The sequence below is a fragment of the Heterodontus francisci genome, chromosome 2, assembly GCF_036365525.1.
Source record: "Heterodontus francisci isolate sHetFra1 chromosome 2, sHetFra1.hap1, whole genome shotgun sequence".
NCBI classification, from domain to species: Eukaryota; Metazoa; Chordata; class Chondrichthyes; order Heterodontiformes; family Heterodontidae; genus Heterodontus; species Heterodontus francisci.
This window is the reverse complement of record NC_090372.1, coordinates 11,245,957-11,267,863: the sequence shown is the minus strand read 5'-3', so window position 1 is coordinate 11,267,863 and position 21,907 is coordinate 11,245,957. Positions and strand designations below refer to the sequence as shown.

General features: G+C 41.7%; 1 protein-coding gene across 1 annotated transcript in view; it reads right to left on the bottom strand.

Moving 5' to 3' along the window:
• trak1a (trafficking protein, kinesin binding 1a) overlaps positions 1-21,907 on the bottom strand; it is a 215,151-nt gene that overhangs the window by 134,743 nt on the left and 58,501 nt on the right. Inside the window, exons 2-3 of the mRNA XM_068054432.1 lie at positions 12,259-12,350; positions 2,320-2,618 (exon numbers count right to left, since the gene is read on the bottom strand). Coding sequence (XP_067910533.1) covers positions 2,320-2,618; positions 12,259-12,263 — 304 coding nt within the window. The 5' untranslated portion in view covers positions 12,264-12,350. The remainder of the gene's footprint in view (positions 1-2,319; positions 2,619-12,258; positions 12,351-21,907) is intronic.

The window sequence follows — 21,907 nt, the reverse complement described above, 5'->3', positions numbered from 1 at the left end:
GGAAGGGCACAGGTTTTGGCTTCGGTACCAAGATCAAGTGAACCCAGGTGAAGTGAGACACATGGACACTGGGATGGACAGTGCCTGGCTTGGCTTTCATGGCTTTTGTGGTAAAACAGTCAAGCACTCGCTGTGCGGACTGGCGTATGAAGATTGGTCAATGGAGTAAGGCACCAGAGGGTCAAAAACACCAGTGAACCTAATGGTGGGCCACTACATTATGGAGAATAGTGAGGCGAGACAATAAACCTAAAGATAGCCAAAATATCGCTGTACCAGCACCCTGCGTTACAGAGCTTTGTATGCGCTGATCCTCAAGCAAGTTCCTTGTCTAAATTTGTCAGAGAGAAACTTACAACATAAAAAACCCACTGCCAGTGCTCTTGGAGGCATCAAAACCTTCCTCATGTAGAGGTTTTGCTGAGTTCCACCATTGCAAAGTGTCAGTGGCAGAGCACGGACATTGCTGTCAAGGCTGGCATTTATTGCCCATCCCTAATTACCCTAGAAATGGTGGTAGTGAACTGTCTTCTTGAACTGCTGCTGACCATGTGATGTAGGCACAACCACAGTGTTGCTAGGTAGAGATTTCCAGGATCTGACCCAGCGAGGCTGAAGGAACGGCGATATGTCACCAAGTCGAGGTGATGTGTGGCTTGGAGGGGAACTAGCAGGTTTCCCATGAGCCTACAGCCCTTGTCCGTTTAGGCGATCGAGGTCCTATCAAACTTTAATGTTCAAGTTATTGGTTCCAGATTATCAGTATGACAATATTTTACTCAACCTGACTGACAGAATAATCATTTCACTGGAGTGGAAGATGTCGGGAGTTTTCACAAGTTTATTTGTTTTTCAAGCTTATTGCAATTTGTACTTAAAAAGCATTTATACACCAGAGAACAAATTTTAAGTCATTGCTGCAGAGTAGAAAAGTGTAACAAAGATTTCAAAAACAAACATCTTACTCTTTTAATCCTGAATAAGATAAGTGCTCACTGCAAATTAGCATGGATACAGTCTACATGTAGAGATGCAAGAGAAACAGGGGATTTTATTTAGGTATTCAAGATTCCTACTTAATCAGACACTGGTCCCCAAAATGACGACAAATGGGGATGGGATGAACCTCTCAAGAGAAAAAGGTGAAAGGAAAGATTAAAAGGAACAATTTCACGCAGAGTGGAGCGAATATTTGGAATGAACAATTCAGAGGGGATTAAGGATGACAACATCAGTAATATTAAGAAGGAGCTGGAAAGGCAAGTGAAGAGAAAATCAATTGAGCAGTACTGGCACTCAAGCGCATCCTCTGTTTCTGAACTGATGGTGCCAGTTGGACCACACCAATCCGATCAAGACACATGAAAATATATCATTCTGAAGGCCGCTAATCTAAGGGATGCTGTGGCCTTGTCAGATTTATTAATCGTTCACTTTCGTCACTCAAAGCAAAAATTTAGCTATTAACAACTTATATTTATATAGTACCTTTAGCATAATAAAATGTCCCAAGGCATTTCAAAGGAGCATTAAAAAACAATACACAACACCAAGCCACATAAGGAGCCATTAAGTCCGATGACCAAAAGCTTGGTCAAAGAAGTAGGTTTTAAGGAGCGTCTTAAAGGAGGAAAGAGGTGGAGAGGCGTAGGCAGGGAATTCCAGATCTTGGGGCCGAGGCAACTGAAGGACAACCACAAATGGTCGAGCAATTCAAATCGGGGATGCACAAGAGGCCAGAATTAGATGAGCGCAGATATCTCAGAGGGTTGCGGGGCTGGAGGAGATTAGAGGTAAAGAGCCGTGAGGCCGTGGAGGGCTTTGCAAGCAAGGATGACAATTTTAAAATCAAGGCATTGCTTGACCGGGAGCCAACGTAGGTCAGGGGTGATCGGTGAATGGGACATGATGCAAGTTAGGACACGGGCAGCAGAGTTTTGGAATGATCTCAAGTTTACAAAGGAAAGAACATGGGAGACAACCAGGAGTGAACTGGAATAGTCAAGGACAGAGGTAACAAAGGCATGAGTGAATGTTTCAGCAACAGATGAGCTGAGACAGGAGTGAAGTCGGACAATGTTACGGAGGTGGATATAGACAGTCTTAGTGATGGCACAAACATGGGGTCAGACCCTCATCTCGGGGTCAAATATGACACCTAGATTGCGAACAGACAGGTTTAGTCTCAGACTGTTGCCAAGGAGAGGGATACAGTCAGTAGCTAATGAACAAAGTTTAGAGTGGGGACAAAAACAGTGGCCTCAGTCTTCCTAATATTTAATTTACTGCTGCTGTTTATTCACAATGTACACGACTTACCAGTAATGGTGCAGGCATCTCTGTGCACATCACTGCTTGAAGCATCCTCTGGGAAAGATGCCTCACTCACATAGAGCACCTCATCGGTGCCTGTGCCGCAGGCTAGAGAAGGGCAATCAAGTGTCTCCGAGGCGGACAGGGTGTCAGCCGAGGCGTTTTCACTGAAAGCTGTGGCGTCCAGCTTGGCAGGTTTCAAAGGGTCAAGTAAATTGCCATTGGTGGGATGAGTGCTGGCAACTTGATCAGGCAGACCGAAAACCAGCCCTGGCTCTGTGACCCTCCTGGTACCCTCAACGCACCTAAAAGACAGATGATACACGGTTATGCTCTGAACTCTTGTCTTCAGGACTTGAGCCATGAATTAAACAGAATTTCTTTTAATATAAAACTACTAATTAAGATCAACTGTATGACAGTGGTTACCTCAATATTTGACTGAAACTTAAAACAGAAATGAAAAACTTGTTTTTATAGAATGCTCATCAAGTCTCTTAGGACCACCTCAAAAGACCTTTACAGTGAATTCACTTTGAAACACAACAGGGCAGAATTTCTGCTCTGGGTGCAGTCAGTGATTGAGGCAAATTATGCCCAAAATTGCATTTGTTTTTGAAAAGTATTAGTCCCCAACTTTCCACTCAAACCATTTGCATATTGCCGAACACAAAATCGGACAAAAGCCAGTGCAATCAGGCAGCATTAGAACTTTTCAAAATAAAATTTGTTTTAAAAAAAACCCTTGATATATTTAAGAGTGGTAACTCGCTGCAGTTTGACTAATGCAGCTGAAAATGGGTTTATCAGGAAAAAAAAAAGCATTTTCAAGTCAGCGTCAATCCACCACCAATGAGTTACCAGCTTTCAAATTACTGCAAATGCCTTAAAAAACAAACTATTTTTCAGTTAGGTTAGGGTACAGCAAGTCAGTTCCTTAGTAATTTTTTAAAAATTAATTCAAAACCTTTTAATATGTACTATTAGTGTCCTTGTGGCCAAATGATCCAGTTTCAGTTTGGGAGCCTCCTTGAAGGCCCGCAGTTCGCAGAAACTCCCAATGGTGATTAATTCACCCTGGGGCCCATGGCCAGTTTTGTGGTTGAGGACTGCTTCCAGTGCAATGCTTTCCAAACTAGAGCAAAAAAAATTGCAGAAAGTAGTGTTGCACTGAACACAATTTGCACTTAAAATTTCACGATTGGCGCAGGTTACACCGATATCAGGGGAATTGTGCCAAAAAACTCCAGCCCAATGACTACCATATAGGCAAACATGACAAGTCATTTTCCATACAGCAAGCTCCGTCAACAAGACACACAATTAATCTATTTTTCATGTCACTGTTTAAGGTAGAAATATTGTCCAGAACAATAACCTGCATTTATAATTACACCTTTAACGTAATAAAACACCTCAAGGCACTTCAAAGCAGCTTTATCAAACAAAATTTGGCGCCGAGCCCCAGAAGGAGATAATGGCCCAGATTTTGATCTGAGTGGCAAATGAATAGAGCTCACTGTTCACCTCACTGACAACTGCCCACAGACTTTTTACAGCCTGTCAGCAGGGACTTCCTCCTTTCCAGGGCAGTTCCCCCTCTACAGAGGATCTGTGGTGAGAGAGAACAGGGAAAAGAAATACCGAGACCTTGTCAATCAGATTGAAGTATCCTCACAGACCCACAGAGTATAAAGCAGGAAACATAAATTAGTTTTAAATGATGTACATAAAGCAAAATAAAGATTGCGAAATACAAATGTTAAGGGAAAGAGAAATATAAAGAAAGAGATATATAAAGTAAAAAAAAACTTGAGGAAATGAGGCTCCACACTTGTAAATAAAAATGACTTACTCCTAAATGCACCAGCCCTAACTTTCTCAGCCACTTTTAATGGGCAAATACAGCAAGTTCACACGTTTAGTGATTTCAGTGCCTTGTCTATTGGTGAGGACTGTAACAGCACACCCTCTGGAGGAGCAGGGTATCTCTGACAGCAACTTCTGGATTGCCACGTTTAACTACGCATGTGCGGACTTCAAAAGGTTGCTGTCAGATTTACCCCATCTTAATGGCAAGTGCTGATAACCTTGCTGTTATGATTATGGCGAATTTGGGCCTACAGGGCAGGTGACCAAAAGTTTGGTCAAAGAGGTAGAGTTTGAGGAGCATCTTAAAAAGGAGGAAAGATAGATAGAGAGGCAGAGAGTTTTAGGGAGGGAACTCGAGCTTAAGACCTTGGCAGCTGAAGACACGGTTGCCAATGGCAGAGCAATTAAAACCACGGATGTGGAAGAGGCCAAAATTGGAGGACAGCACATACCTCTGAGGGTTGTAGGGCTGGAAGAGGTTCCAGAGATAGGAAGGGCTGAGGCCATGCAGTGATTTGGAAACAAGGATGAGAATTTTAAATTGAGGCCTTACTCAACCGGAAGCCCATACAGCTCAGAGCACCAGTAGAACTCCATGAATGTTGCCACAGAAACTTTAATGTCGACTTGAGGCACAAGTGACAGATAGAGATTTGGGTTATCCAATCTAAAGTGTAGTATTCCAAACAACGCAGAATTTCCTTGACAACAGCCTTAAAAGGTTGTTACTAGAGTCTGTGCTTCAACCTGCCTTAAAATAGTTTCACCTCTTACTGCATGAGCAATTGTTAGAGCCACAAATAACGAGATGATTACCCTAAGTGGTAATTACGTCCTAACATCATTGTTCACAGATTCAACAGATAACTTTGTGTAATTATAATGGAAGGTGTCATTAGCCAAATGTGTAACTAAAAAATGTCTCGACACATTGTTGTCACAGTAACATCTGGTGCGGCTATCACTCACATGAAGGGTCAACAACAGAGTGCTGCATGGTGGCACAATTGGTTATTTCAGTCATATGCAAGAAACGTTAATAGCATACATAATGGTATGGTCAAGCCACAAGTCAATATAGGAAAGGAATCGGTGAAGATGGAAATGCAAAATTGTTCTTATCTACCAGCTTATGAGAAAGGTGATGAGTGAATTGTAAAACAAAGAAATTTACCATCTTATAAGTAACAATCGATTGTGTATCCAGCAGTATCAACCTTTGATAGCTTTTAATGCTGTACCTGATTGTTAGCAGCTTTTTACACCTCTGTGTACCTGGTCAGGCGCCAGCAGTTCTCTGGTACTTCAGCCAAGTGAACACCATGTATGTGCAAGACTATTTCAATTGTGTGATACCTCATAGCCGATCTTCACCCAACAACATAAACATACTTGCAAGTAGAGATCACTGATTGGAGAGTTAAAACCCTGATTTTAAAGAAAAATCTAATTAGTCTATGGACACTGCTACTTGCAACTTTGCTGGCTGAGAATAGCAATGCAGACTAGAGATGAATGGCAAACATTTAGAGGGGGAACATAGAGAGACACAGCACCGAAACAGGTGCTTCGGCCCAACAAGTCCGCGCCAACCATCAACCACCCATTTTATACTTATCCTCTATTAATCCCATTTTTCCTCACATCCCCACCTTCCCTCAATTCTTCTACCACCTACCTACACTAGGGGCAATTTTTACAATGGCCAATTTATCTATCAACCCGCAAGTCTTTGGCATGTGGGAGGAAACCAGAGCACCCGGAGGAAACCCACACAATCACAGGGAGAACTTGCAAACTCCACACAGGCAGTACCCAGAACCGAACCCGGGTCGCTGGAGCTGTGAGGCTGCGGTGCTAACCACTGCGCCGCCCTAGCAAACATTTTTCCTAATCATCTCCCAGTCTAAATCTAAATACAAATTTAAACCTTCAGCCAAGATAGCCACTGCCAGTACAGCCCAAACCCCTAAAAGTGTAATAGCAGCAAAGGCCACGACATCTTTTAAGAGAAGAGCATAAAAACATTTGAAGTAGAGGAAGATATTGGACTATGGGGAAAGAGAAGGGCAGTGGGGAGAGACAGCAGGGCAGTGGGGAGAGACAGCAGGGCAGTGGGATTAGTTTTAGAACTCTCTAGCAAAGAACCAACATAAACACAATGGACACTGAATGGTCTACTTCTGTGCTATACTTACAAAATCTTTGAAAGGCATCTTTGGAAAGCAATAACAGACTTTGTTCCCCACCTTATTTTAACGACAATAACACTTCCAAAATTAATTGCGCTGTTCCGCTGTTACATCAGATATTCCTTGCCTTAAAACAGATTTGCAGTAGCCATTAAAAAGTCCAGTCAAGTAAACTGAATATCTTGAAAATTCAGGAAGTGTACCTTGGAAAAAAATTTTCGATAGTAAATCTTGCTTCTCGAAATTTCCTCCATACAATTCTAGCTTGCAAACTTCACTCTGCCAAAGGTGATTCCTCATCAACACACTCCTCACAATATGACAGCATGCATAACACCATGTTGAAGCATTCTACTCCTTGCTGAATGTTACAGACCAGTGTCGGTCAGCAAGTTCATGTGAAGATCCGAGCGTCAAGGCCAAGAAAGTTCCTGATTCAATCTACAATATTGGCTGACCTCAGCCAGGAGAAGAAAGTTCACCAGGGTTCCCACTCCTTGGTGATGGTGAAGTTGGTCTTCAGCAATAGTGTAAAACAGGCTACGATAAATCAGCAGCACTGTTTTACACCGCAATTATCTTCAATGGTAAAAGAAAGTTGGGTAGGGTGCAAAACAGATGGTCAATTTTCTATTGCCCATTTTGGTCTATTGCGGACCAATTGCGACAATTTCACTCCTCTAATCACCATCCAGTGATCCATTTTGGAAATGTAGCTGTGATGTGACAATAGTCTGCTGATGCTCATTGGCCAGTCTCACACCTTAAAATTGGGTACTTGGGCAAGGTACCCAAGGGCACTTGCCGAACTCTACCCAAGCAAGGAGTCCCCGGCTTCGAGAGATGAGATTCTATGAATACTCAGTCAGATGGCTGTTCTTGACTTAAACAGGTTGATTCTGAATTATAATACACTAGTATCTCCAGATAGTGATGAAGTGTACCTGCACTGTGTGATATCAGCATATTACAGTGTCAATGCATGGAGATGAAATTCCTGTTAACCTGTTTAGATATTGATAGCACAATTATGTAATGTGATTTCACCCAATACATTTAAACCCCATTACACAAAGCGTTCCATTGCCCAAGTTCACAAGATTGCCATGAGTTTCTTTAATTGGCAGCTTGTGATGCTGTATAGACTTGCTTGAAACAAGAAATACATTCTTCCTATAAGCCCATTAGTAGACGGTGAATTTTGAGTGATCCAGAATTTGTACAGACTGGGTTATCAAATCCAAACCATGCTGGCATGTTACTGCACCCTGTGAGTGAATCATAAGCCTTTATTACTGTCTATCCCATTCCTCTACTTGAACACTGGTGATTCATCCTCAAACATAGTCTCATTTTAAAATATGCAAGAGGTGCCTTCTGTTTTAGTAAGTAGTCCCACTTGGAGTTTTAACTCTGCAGCTGTTGCATCTTTGGACTGCATATTTTGATCCAGATGGGGTCACCTGGCTTAAATGTTTTTATGAACAGTGCCAAACGTGATAGCCATTATTGCTTCTGTCTTTTGTATCATCAAATTTAGCCACTTGAGGTAAATTTTAACGTGGGTTCACTAGTCATGTTCTGAACTTCTGCCCGTAAGTTCTATTGAGGCACCGCCAATTTTTAACCGTGTAGCTCCGTAAACCACAAGACTTACTTTGTTCACATTATATGCTCTGTCTCCCCATTACATTAGAGCTTCCACAACTTAATTGTTGTAATCCATTATCCAATCTTGCATGTTCAGAATGCAGAATAAAGCAAAGGTGAATTTCCAAAGTTTAGTTCACGCATAGTTGCTGATGACAACATTGCAATTTCCGCATACTTTGAAAAGTATTACATCACAAGGATGTAATTACACCTTCTCTAGTCAAACAGATCAATTGTAATTTTCTGACATGTATCACTGAGGTAATTATAGGACTTGTGTGGCTTTTACAAATTTTATAGCAGGAATCACAGGTCCGCATGACATCACCTAGGTGGCTTGCTCAGTCTTGACCCTGGCATGACAGACACGTGTTCATTTGATCTCTCGATAAATACATTCTTGGATGGTTTGTATGCAATTCACCCAAGGTCCCTCATCTCAAGGAATATAGAATGGTCAACCTCTTGACGATTAGGAGCAATCCCTGAAGAGTTAGTTTTCTTGAAAAAGTATGATACCAAGCCACAAAAGGAGATATATAGGTCAGATGACCAAAAGCTTGGTCAAATAGGTAGGTTTTAAGGACTAGCTTAAAGGGGGAAAGTGAAGTGGAGAGGTGTAAGGAGGGTATTCCAAAACTTGGGGCTTAGACAACTGCAGACATGGCCACCAATGGTGGAGCGATTAAAATCAGGGATGCACAAAGGCCAGAATTGCAGGAGTGCAGATATCTTGGAGGGTTGTGGGGCTGGAGGAGATTACAGAGATCGGGAAGGGTAAGGCCATGGAGGGATTTGAAACCAAGAATAAGAATCTTAAAATGAAGACATGGCTTGACCAGGAGCCAACATCGGTCAGCTAGCACAGGGGTGATTGGGGAATGGGACTTGGTGAGAGTTAAGACATGGGCAGCAGTACAAGTATATATTGTACAGTCAAGAGAATGCAGAGTTAGGTATCCTTTAAAAAGTGTACCGCATTGTATTTCATCCAAACCTTGAAATGTCTAAAATTGTTCATCTAAATTCTGGTCCACTTTGTGAACAAAACTGAGGCCTTCAATCACTAGTTGTGCCTTGAACTGACCATAGTCACACCTTGATTATGCAAAGAGTGAATAAAAGCTTATGCACATTTAAACAGAATCAGAAGCCACATTAACAATTCCTGCCAATGTCAATTTTAAATTCTAATGGGATTAGTATGCAACAGGTTCACTAGCCACAGTTTTTCTTTACCAAGTACAGTAAAAGCTTTGTTATCCGGCATGTGCCAGACCAGCAAAAAATTCCAGTTCATCAAGAATTGCACTTACCAAGGCAGGTGGAGATCCAACCTTCTACTCTGAAGTTATTGCCAGGACAGCACAGGGTACCCAGGGCCCGGCACTGGGAAAGCCATTTCTTAATTTTTCCTTAATCCTTCGGTGTCAGAGCACTGGGAGAGTCCACCCTTTCCAACGAGCCATTCCCAGTGGAGATCGGACGCAGAACTCTGGAGCAAAATACGTCAGACTGCAGGTACTAGGAATCCCATTCTAGTGAATGGGGAACCAGTCACCGAGGCAAGGTAGCATTTCCACCCGCAGATGACAACCTGAATTCCCGCAGAGATTCCGGATAATAGAGCATGCCGGTTGCTAATGTGCCGGATAACAAATCTTTGAATGTATTTACAGTCTCCAGGGAAAGCTTGGCATTCTTCAGATTTTTCTCCCACAGAGTTTGATTGACAAATATTTTCTAAGATGCCTCCCATTAAATATTTACAGCATATTGCCTTTCGAACTAAGCATTTCTATTTTGAATCCTTTACCACATTGCATGTATGCCTTTGGGCCACTTTGTTTAAGAGCTGATGATTCTGTTCTTGGCTTCACTGTCTGAGATCCCTTTTCTTGTCCCCATCCCCAACTTTTGCACAGCATCAACATCTGATGCACAGATTCTGCTGAGGGGTGGGCGGGGGTGGGAAACAGACTGTGACTATTTGACCTGATTAACATCTTTCTCAAACATACCAGAGTCCATTTGGAGCATCTCAGAAGGTTCTGCACCTCAAAGACTGAAAATGTTCCACAAGATATGCAGGGAAGCATAAACTCAACCAGTTTGTTCATAACCATGTTTCACAAAATTATTGAAATGTGTCTTGAATGTTCCTTCTTTTTATCCTGATCAATTGAGCCAAAGCTTCATCACCCACCAAATATGGTGTATTTATTTTGGTTCTCAATGTTTGACTCTTTCAAAACTTCTCAATCACTATAGCTACTTGCTTGAGCGTGCACAAATATTCTTGGTTAATCTAATCCAATGACAGCATCAATAAGTTATGCAGATCTTGAAGATGCTACTTTCCTACATAATGCTACAATTGCCAACCAATATTTCCTCTTTCCTGATCATAAGTCTTGTATGATATGTTCACAAGTCTGCTTCATGCGAACTTTTCTGAAAATTCCTTTATCTTGTATGTTCAGGTACTCTTATTTTTCTTCACATTTTTGTGAACAAAGAGTTTACTGGGAGTATTTGTACAGATTTCACTTCTAACACGACATATAAAAGGAAGACTCAGGCAGGCAGTGACTCATCAGTTAAAGAGTCTTACCAGTTTCCAAACAGAGTTCACAAACAATTCCACTTCCAGAGCACACAGTGTGGTCAAGATTATTTCTTAAAGTAGCAACTTACCAATTAGAGGGGAGAAAAAATTGGCACGGGGTGGGAGTGGGGAGAAAGATAGGCAATAGAATAAAATGACAAAGGAGTGGAACCTCTTTTGCGGCCCTAGCTGAAATCATACCCGTTTTACATCAAACTTTCCTGCCAATTTCGTTAGCATATGTCAAACATAAAACTCAGTGCAAACGATTGGAAATCGGCTTAGCAATCAAGGAGTAAGAAGAAACGTAGAACTAACACTTAAGTATGAAAATTAAAGTTTCAAACCCTCTAACCATCATTCATGACATTAGACACAGGGTGTTTAAGAACATGTAATCAGTAACTATTTCCTTTAGTCCTCGATTCCCCAATTGGCAGAAATAGGTTCTTTCCATCTATCCTATCGGTTCCCCTTAATATCTCGATCACATCATCTAACAGATTAAGCAAACTCGGATGCAAGTCTGTCACGCTACGGCTGAAGTTTCTAAATCCTTTATACCAGACTGTTGATCCTCATGCCCGGATGCATCTTGGCTCATTATAATGGCTTCACCCCTGTGCTAAGTGCTAATTTCCTACAAGTGCACTGGTTCAAAATGGATGTAAAATTAACCTTGCTTAGACAAATATTGTATTCTCTGCATTACATTTTTATGGAACAGTTTAAAAATTAGACCCAGGCCTTTCAGGAGTCAAGTTAAGAAACACTTTTACAATTAAAGGGTGGTGGAAGTTCAGAATTTCCTTCTGCAAATGGCAATTGACGCTGGATCAGCTGTTCATTTTAAATCCGAGATTGATAGATTCTTGTAAATCAAAGATATTAAAGGAATATGGGGAAAAGGAGAGTACAGAGAATTAGGTCATAGATCAGCTATGACCTCACTGAATGGCAGAATAGGCTAGGGGCTAAATGCCTAGTCCAGCTCCTAATTACATGCATGTTAGGGCATAAATTCTACCCCAAAACCATGTTTACAAAAAAAACACTAAGCAAATGAAGGGGAAAAAATGTCACTCCATTAAAAGTCTTCCAAAACATTAATTGGTCAAAATATTTTGAACAGTCTTGTCACAAAGCTTGTTTCACAAATTGACAAAAAAACTATAGGTGGAAAAAAAAAACGCTCTCTTTACTGAGTAAATTCATGTGCCATCCTTCCACCATTGCGTTAAACTGTTCCTACCACCAGTGACAGACCTGTGTTCAAATACTTTTCTCAAGTGTTATGTAGCTCAGACTCTGCAAACACATGCACCAGTTAGGAAGGTCAAATAACAAACTGCCGAGTGAATCATGTTAAGTGCACATCTACCATCACACTTTGTTCAAATCCCTGTGCAAAACCCGCAGTGCAGCTGCATGAAAATGCCACATGCTTGTAATTACACTGTCAAATCCCAGTAACAGCATTGAATTAGGATTCTTCAAACAACTAAAGCACAATGCTCCACCCACACCAACAAGCATGGCAACTCGCTGGTTTAATCAGCTACCTGCTTCCTGTTCCATAACCCATGCAGGACTTGCATGCCAAATAAGTAGTCAACTCACAGCATTACGTGTAAAACCTTGTATCCTGCATGGGTCAAAAGTCACCGGCCGAGCTACATGACCTTCTGCCGCTTGTTGTCTGCATATAGCCCCTGTTGAAAGAAAGAGTGTTTCAGTTTCCATGTGGTTAGTAATGAATGAAGCATCCAGTAGGGCTTCACTCATTACTGACAGAAAGGGTATGAAATTGACACAAATATTCTTACTATTAAACAACTACCTAAACAAGAATTAAGATTTAACATACAATACCCACATGTTAAGTTGACAATTTATACAGAGGATATACAACGGCCAAGCCAAATAATGTTTTGCCAGTGAGGGGTGGGTGGGAGAAAAGAGGCGGAGGAATTTGTGTAACCATTCCTCATTACTGAAATATAAATAATTGTCATACATGCACTATAACACATTTATTTATAATTCTTATATGATAGGAGTGTTAAAACTGATTTAAAAGTTACTTTGCTATTTTAAATTTCAAGGTTATTAACGGCGTACCAAATACAAACTGCTTGTTGACCACAGCACAACTGCTCGATAACAGTGTGGCAAATGAATTCACTTTCAAATTCAGTGGCAAATCACCAGATGTGGTATTTGAAAATGTCTGGCAGTTGAACGACGAGCAAAAACAATGTCATCGTTTTTTTTGCGAGCACATGTCAGTTATCAAATCATGGTCAAGTAGTGTGGACTACAAAACTGTCAAACATTTCAACAATATATTTTGCATTGGCTTCCAATATGCAAATAAAAGTTAAATAGGTCAAACAACTTTACCAAACACTCATATACATTTAAATAATTTGTTTTAATAATACTGGGCTGTGCGCCTTATAGCCGTACCTTGTCTCACTTCAGAAATGAAATGCTATGTGGGTTTGCTTCCATGCCGATTTGTTAACATGCTCCCAAAAGATTGCTAGCAACAAATTTAACCTTTTTCCTTACAATGATTGCACAACTTGGAAAATGGGAACATCTGACCAACAAGGAAGACTGTAAATCAAGCATCATGTCCAGGGCAATTTATTTGTATGGCAAGTTTCTTGGTATTACTAGGGTCCAGGGATCAGTTTGTATCAAATTATTGAGCAACTGTATAACACTGATTTTTTTCAACCTCAAAATTACTTTGGTAACAACTTGCAAATCCTACATGAAATCATTTCACAAAATGCCCAACTTAACTTACAAACTGGTAGGCTGAAACACTCGGATCACTGAATGATTGGCACCTTATAAAAGGTACATTAAAGTGCAGGGTGAGCAGATGTCCAATTTCAAGATGCATATAACTTCCACACTGAATCAATTCTGAATATTCTGAACATGATGGCAAACTAGGTTAATACATTAGTGTTTCCAATGCTTATTCTTGCTGAAAGTCGAGACAAACAGGATTAGGTGTGGAAGACCTCTACTGCAGATTTCATTCAATATTTCTGCAGATTATTACCCTGCAATATCTAATGAGTACTACTGGAGCATCCTTACAGTCAACTATTGATCACCTCATCCACATATTAAAAAAAATGTTTCAGAGCAGATGCTTCCATTCATCTGATGGCAGTGATCATCCACTTAACAGAAATCTTCCAGATGTTGGTTAATCTGATGTTGCTGGGTGAAATGCATGGAAATTATAAAGACTAAGCTAAAAACAAACTTGCATTTATATAGCACCTTCCACAACCACCAGATGTACCAAAGTGCTTTACAGCCAATGAAGTACTTATGAAGTGGAGTCACTGATGCAACGTAGCAAACGCAGCAGCCAACTTGCGCTCAGCAAGCTCCCACAAACAACAATATGATAATGACCAAATAATCTGTTTTTGTGATGTTGATTGAGGGATAAATATTGGACTGGACAGTGGGGATAACCCCCATGGCTCTTCTTCGAAATAGTGCCATGGGATCTTTTACATCCACCTGAGATGGCAGATGGGGTTTAACATCTCATCAAAAAGACAGCACCTCTGAATGCAGGACGCCCTCAGTACTGCACTGCAGTGCCAGCCGAAAATTTTGTGCTCAAGTCCTGGAAGCAAGTATGCTGCCCACTGAGCCAGAGCTAACACCAGCTAAAAGTTGGTTGCTGGTAAACGATTAAAACAGAAGGGGACTTTTATATGCATTAATGTCCGCCTGCACACTACTAGGAGAAACGGCCACTTAAAGCAGTCAAAGGTGAACCATTTCTGATGTATTTTTTTTTAAATCAGCAGCAGCTTACTCAAGGTCGTCATCATCAGGCCACTGATGACTGACAACTTATTGGACCCTAGAACAGTCCTTCAAGAAAAAATAATGGCACACAGAGATCATCAGACATAGGTTTCAGCTGGACGAAACTGAATCTATTTGTTAACATAACTGGTACTAATTTGAATGAAGTGCATACAAAATAGAATTATTTCCCATCAGATCTCATAAAATGTTAATCCCCCTGAACTAAACTGCCTTTAAGCAGCATATCCTGTGGAAGCTTGTTAAATGGTAATAGCCAATAATAAATGAAATAGCCCCTTTAAGTGATCCATTGATGAATTAAAACATGTCCATGACAATGCTCCGAAAAATCAGTGTCCATTAAAAAATATACCATTAGGGATAGAGAGCAACATTTCTTTAAAAGTGTGAAAAACACATATTCTGTGCTCATCATGCAAGTTGATCAAGTCAGGAGTTGTTTTGTCCCCTACAAATCGGCAAATTCATGCAAAGTTTCAGTCAGCCAAGCAAAGTAGAGGCTTTACTCAGCGTTAATAAGTTACTTGGGGTGTGATTCTGTAACTGTAACTGTGGGGGCAGCAAGAGAGTGAGAAAGCAAAAAAGGACAATTTTCAACATAGCAAAATCTATAATATCTCCCAACAAATTCCACCCTTCAACAGTAATCCTCCTCCATATAATCAGTATTTGACGAACACAGATATTTACTATTGACAGGCAGAGAATATCTTCTATGAAGGATCCAGAGCCACATTGCTGGGTGCTGATTGGTGATTGGGTATGCTGCTATAATTTATTTTCTTCCTTCCACTCCTGAACCTTTGGAGCCTTTGCTGGCGTGAGGTTCCATGGACACCCCAAGGATCTAAGGCCATGCACAAACCTAGACAGCGAGCCTTGGCAGATTATATAACCATTGAGCCAATTCCTACGTGCATTTCCAGGATTTGCACAGACAATTGCAAGTCAATGACTCCTCGGCCAAAACTAATCGCCGGGATTTTATCCGCGTGACGGGGGCCGCGATGTCTGTAAAAAGCAACACCGAGAACCCCGTGTTGCCTCTTCTGTGGGAGTCCAACTGAATCTAGCGCCAATTAGGCACTTAGGTGGACAATGGCAGGCCTTCCACGGGAAGGAGGACAGATGTCCCACCCTCAGAGCTGCCAGCTGGAGAGCAGCAGCTTCAACTGAGCAGCACCACTGCGGAGGCAGTGGCTGCCACCGGTGGAGCACCTACCCGAGGCCCAGTAACAGCACTGGACCCAGGCCACAGGTAGATCAGGTCGGGAGGGGTCTCGTAGGGTGGAGATCACAGGAAAGGGGGGGGGGGGGGGTGGGGGGGGGGGCGGTTGCAAGGGCAGGAGGGATGGCTCTCAGCAGGTCCCCCCCCCATTCTGGATGCCAGGTCCCTCATGCAGGCACTAAGTGCCTTTTAACTAAGGACTCCCCACAGCACCCTAGCTGGAGCTGGCACGCAGCCCACAGTTTTGCATGCCGTCCGTCCCGTGTGGTGGCACTGCCATCCACTGCATGGCTAATTGTGGCAGAATGAGGCCCTTAATTGGGCATTAATTGCCCAGTTAAGGGCCTCAATTGGCAGCAGGCATGAAGGCCATTCACAGGCCTTCCCGTCCCAGGCTTAATTTTGAGAGGCGGGAAGGTGGCGGGATCAACCCTGTCACTCTGCATCAGCCAGGTAATTCCCCAAAGATCCAATCAAGAAAAAAAAATCAAGAATCTATTGCTGCAGTTGCACTCTGCATTGCCATGTAGCAGGTAGCCTATCTGCCTGCCCTTAAAAGACCAGGATTGTTTCAGAAAGGAACTATATTATTCCCTTAACATAGACCAGAGACTATTGTTAATCATGACCAACATCCAGATGTACATGAATCTGAAGTCGTAGGATGGTTCAGTCATCTCATAGCACAGGTCAAAAACATGCATATGTTACAGTACGCACTGCTTGGTGTTTTAAGTACTCTGAAAATCATATTAAAATCAGCATGCACATATTAAACAAATACAGGCAAATAAGAATCTGCATTTTGTCAAGCTCAATTTAAAAATAGAACTGCTAAATTTAAATAGGCCACATTATGCATGCCCTATATATAAATGCAGTTTTGCAACCACCTATAAGCGGAGCAAACTATTTCTCGTTCCCCACTTCCAAATTATTTAATTAAAAGCAATCCTGTTTTGCGTGAATTGACGAAATTTAGGTAGTGGTGGCAGACTCTTACTAATGATATATTTCAGATGTACTTTGTTCCTGATCTCTCATCTACCACTTTCTGGTTAGAATCTTAAACCACAACGCAAATGTGCGAGCAGAATTTTTATTTATTCACTGTCTTTCAGGAGATGGAGGTTATATGTAAATCACGGCATGCCTCATTAACCTGCTGGAGTGACAAGACACTTGTAAAAGACTTAAAGAAAAACTTCATTAGTCACTAACTACAAACACCAACTTTCATACTCAGAATAGTTGCTATAAACACAGCAAAATCTGACTATCCCATCTTTATCAAACAGTTCTCAATTTGCTACTTTTTTCACAAAAATATACTTTATTCATTAAAATTTGTAAAAAAAAAACAAAACAGTTCAAATCAGACATTTCGTCAAATGCAATAGAGATCAGATTCCTTCTATACAGGACATGAGGTGCTTCACAACTCTTCATTCCATTTTACATGCAATGTACATTTGCATTACATCACAAAAACATTTTTGGTGTATACAGCCCAAGGGGTTTTTACACAGGTTCCAGCTCCTCGGTTCACTATGGCGGGGAGGACCTGACACAGTGACCTTTCCCCATTGAGCCTTTGTGGCGGCTGCCCCAAGCTTTAGTGCATCCCTCAGCAAGTAGTCCTGGACCTTGGAATATGCCAGTCTGCAATACTCAGTCATGGACAACTCTGCACTGGAAGACCAGCAGGTTTCGGGCAGATCAAAGAGCAATTTTGTTACATGTTCATGGTGAGTGCTTCATCCAGCACCAAATCTTTGTAGCCTGGTTTTTGACTATTCCTTCTAGAGAGGAAGGTTAGCAATATCTTCATGGTTAGGCTAGCTGCAAGATGACTGGTCAGGTACTGGGGCATCAAAGTCCAGTTGACCACTTTTGGCAGATTTGGTACTCCGCTACCCAAGGCAGACAGGTTTGGAGTACACTGATCAGGTGGAGACCTCTTAGAGAGGCCTGGAATTCTTCCAACTTGTTCCAGTTAACCATGAAGGTCAATGCTATTACAGACAGCATGGTTCTAATTAGGTGAACAGGAGAAAGCTTTTACCTGTGCCGCTAGGGTGCAAGATTTTAGTTGCTTAAACTCCTGTATTAGCACCACTCACACTTGGGCATCACTATCTTCAGCCCTACCCAATCTGTACCTAGATTATCGAGGCTTCCATGGGGGGGCAGCAGTCCTCATGGGACAGGAAAAGAAAAAGAACTTACATTTCTATGGAGCCTTTCACGACCTCAGGACGTCCCAAACCACTTTATAGCCAAGAGGTACTTTATGAAGTGTAGTCACCATTGCAAATGGCAGCTAAATTCCACACAGAAAGGTTCTACAAACTTCAATGTGCTAATGGCCACAGAGCCTGTTTTACTTTTAAAGTGATATTGGTGGAGGGATAAATATTGGCCAGGACACTGGGAGAACGCCACTGCTCTTCCAATAATGGCGTGGGATCACCTGAGAGCATGCAAGGTCTCCGCTTCACAAATCATCCAACAGTGCAGCATTCCCTCACTACTACACTGAACTGTCAACCTGGATTATATGCTCAAACCTCAAGAATGCAGCTTGGTCTCACAGCCTTCTGATTCACCGAACCAAGGAAAAAGGAGTGTGCATTGCCCGACAGACAAACAGAAAGCTCTGCTCTGAAATTTCCTCAGCAGCTCGGATGGTAAAGTGAATCATGTATTGACACCAAATCGACTATAAAGCAAATGGGTTTGTATCAGCAACTGCAAAGTTGACAGCCAAGCTCAGTAAAACAATGTAATGTAAACACCAGCATGAGCCTGTTGGGGCTAAATGCTCTGTTTCTGTGCTGCAAGTACTAGGCAATATTTCAGACATTAGAGTTTGAAACAATCATCCATAGACTGACAGCAGCACTGCCTTAAGCGCCAACATAAATTCTGACCCTGAGACAGAGGCAGCCAAAAAAGGATAGCCACTGACTGAACTGATCTGAAGGGATCCTGTCTGTCCTGTCCCATTATCAGCTTTCCCAGAGACTGAGGAAAGTACAGACCCTCACAAAATTCTCAGCGTGTGGAATTTCAAAACAAATGCATCTACTCAAGTTTACATAAGCACTGCTGTTTTCAAGTGGTCTGCTCTGAAAAATAGCTCCACAATGTGAACATGGCTGGCCCAATAGCAGCAACTAGCAGTCGGTATCTTAGCTCCCCAGTATAAATATAGAATGATACATCACAGAAGGAGGCCATTCAGCCAATCATGAAAAAGCCATCCAATTAGCCCCACTATCCTAGCTTTTGCACATAGCATGGCAATTCTTTTTTCTTTTTAAAGTACATATCCACTTCCATTTTGAAAGTTATCAATCTGCTTCCACTGCCCTTTTCAGGCAGTGTGTTCAGATCATGACTCCTGACTCAGTAAAGAAAAAATTCTCATCTTTCCCCAAGCTTTTTTGCCAATTGTCTTAAATTTTGTATCCTCTGGTTAATGATCCTTCTGCCAGTGGAAATAGTTTCTCCCTATCTACTCTATCAAAACCCTTCACAATTTGGAACGCCTCGATTAAATCTCTTTTGAACCTTCTTTACCTTAAGAAGAACAGTCCCAGCTTCTCTAGTCTCTCCACATATCTGAATTTCCTCATTTCTGGTGCCATTCTGGTAATTCTCCTCTGCAACTTCTCCAAGATCATGACATCCTTCCTGAAGTTAGGTGCCAAGCATTGGACACAAAATCACTTCTGAATTTTTTAGTCAAGGACATAACATAGAAACATAGAAAATAGGAGGAGCAGGCCATTCGGCTCTTCGAGCCTGCTCCGTCATTCATTATGATCATCCAACTCAGTAGCCTGTCCCGGCTTTTGCCCCATACCCTTTGATCCCTTTAGACCCAAGAGCTATATCTAACTCCTTCTTGAAAACATACAATGTTTTGGCCTCTACTGCTTTCTGTGGTAGCGAATTCCACAGACATGTTGGGGAATGATCATTAATGTGCTTATAAATTATTATGCAAAGAGAGCAAATTGGTCTGATGTGGGGCCAGCACTGACATAATAGACAAATGTCTTGCTCATGAGCAGAAACTTCGATAATTGTGATCTCCTACTGGAGTACTTTTAGCAATATTTGTTTAAGTTTTCAATTATTATTACAGGAGGACCCAAGGGCAATTCGCAATCTATTGTTTTTAGATTAGAGATACAGCACTGAAACAGGCCCTTCGGCCCACCGAGTCTGTGCCGAACATCAACCACCCATTTTATACTAATCCTACACTAATCCCATATTCCCAACAAACATCCCCACCTATCCCTATATTTCCCTACCACCTACCTATACTAGTGACAATTTAAAATGGCCAATTTACCTATCAACCTTCAAGTCTTTTGGCTTGTGGGAGGAAACCGGAGCACCCGGAGAAAACCCACGCAGACACAGGGAGAACTTGCGAACTCCACACAGGCAGTACCCGGAATCGAACCCGGGTCCCTGGAGCTGTGAGGCTGCGGTGCTAACCACTGCGCCACTGTGCCGCCATGCTCAACAGCATTAACACCACACAAAGCAGTGCTTGGGGGGAGGGGAGTTATGTGATAGCTATATCTATATCCATGCTATATAAAAAGTACCAGCTCCCAATGCATAAATCTCATTTAGCCAGCTGTAACTTAAAAGTGAAGCAGCTTAATTTGCCTAGACTGTTAGCCAGGAGGGGGAAAAAAAACTACTAAAAATGCACTCAGCATGACAACTCAGAATGCACTTGAAAAGGACATGGTAAACAGCCACAAAAGCAACCAACAATTACATGGCAGCTCAGAATAAAGATTAATTGGACTCTTGACTTCCTACACTGCAAGTGTTTCAAAATTAGTTGCAACAAAAAAAATGCACACTTAATTAAAAAGGCATGATTTTCAATTTAAGAAAATAAAACAAGTATGCAAAATACTGAAGCTGGAAAAGAAAAAATATGAATTGGAAGGAATACTCCATTAAGATAGAAGCTCCTTTATAAAATAAAAATTAAATAACCATTGTACTTCTTAGCGGAAATAATAAACGCTACAGAAGTGTCACGCTCACGTGAAATGCAGCAATTGAAAATACAGAATCCAAACTGAAGAGTTAAAAAAACTGACTTTTCCTTTTAAAAAGTGGACAATGTGCTGCAAAATGGCCGAACGTCAAGCAACCTGACCCTGTATAGTCAACTGTCTGTTAAGGACTAAAGGATACATTCCAAACTCAGAGGAGTCAAGTACACCCATCCTGAACCCATCAAGAGACATTTCTGAATTGAATGGGCTCTTCTGAAACAAAAAAGGTGTGAAGTAGCCACCTCATGGTCCATGGTTAGTCACCACAGGGAGGGGGTTCCATGCCTCTCAACAGAGGAGGGATGCGAGAGATTTTTGACATTAACAAGTAGATCTCTTCGGTGGGGGGGGGGGGCGGACAGAATTAGGTCAAAAGTCTGCCCAGCCAAGAGCGGAGAGATCCAGAAAAAGCCAAAAGAAGGAGCCCTGCTCTAAATTCTACACTTCAACTCGTGCCAAGAACTGCAGGTGATCACCATCTCCAGACTGAAATCTCAACCAGCAGAAAAATCTGCAAACAACCCAGGCCTGCAACTTTGAAAGAGAAATTGACCTCCGGAGAAGATTATATAAGTTTATCGTGAACCCTGAACACCTACCTCACTTCAAACCACTTAACACTTTTCCTCTCTACCCATCTTTTCTCGTGTGTGCAAATGCGTTAGTATGTGTAGTTGCGACAATTTTGGGAATGAATATTGTTCAATAAATAGTTAATCTTTTGTTTTAAACCTTCAAGAAAACCCGCTGCGGTCAGTTTATTTGAAAAATAAAACACAAAGGGGTTAAACCCTTTGTAACAAAAACATTTGCTGCAGTCAGATGGGAGGTGAACTGTGAGAACCACCCACAGCCCTTACCACCTGGCTGTAACAGAAGGCCCTGATATATAATTGACATGCTGACTCAAGCATCATTACTGCACAGTTTCCCAGGACGACGTAATGATGAGGTTTAATCTCACCACCAAGTCCAATGCTTTCAGCATCATCCTCACTATACCGAAAGGAGCGTTACTCAGCCTGGCAGTAAAGCTGCTCTTAGCAAAAGGACTAAATTA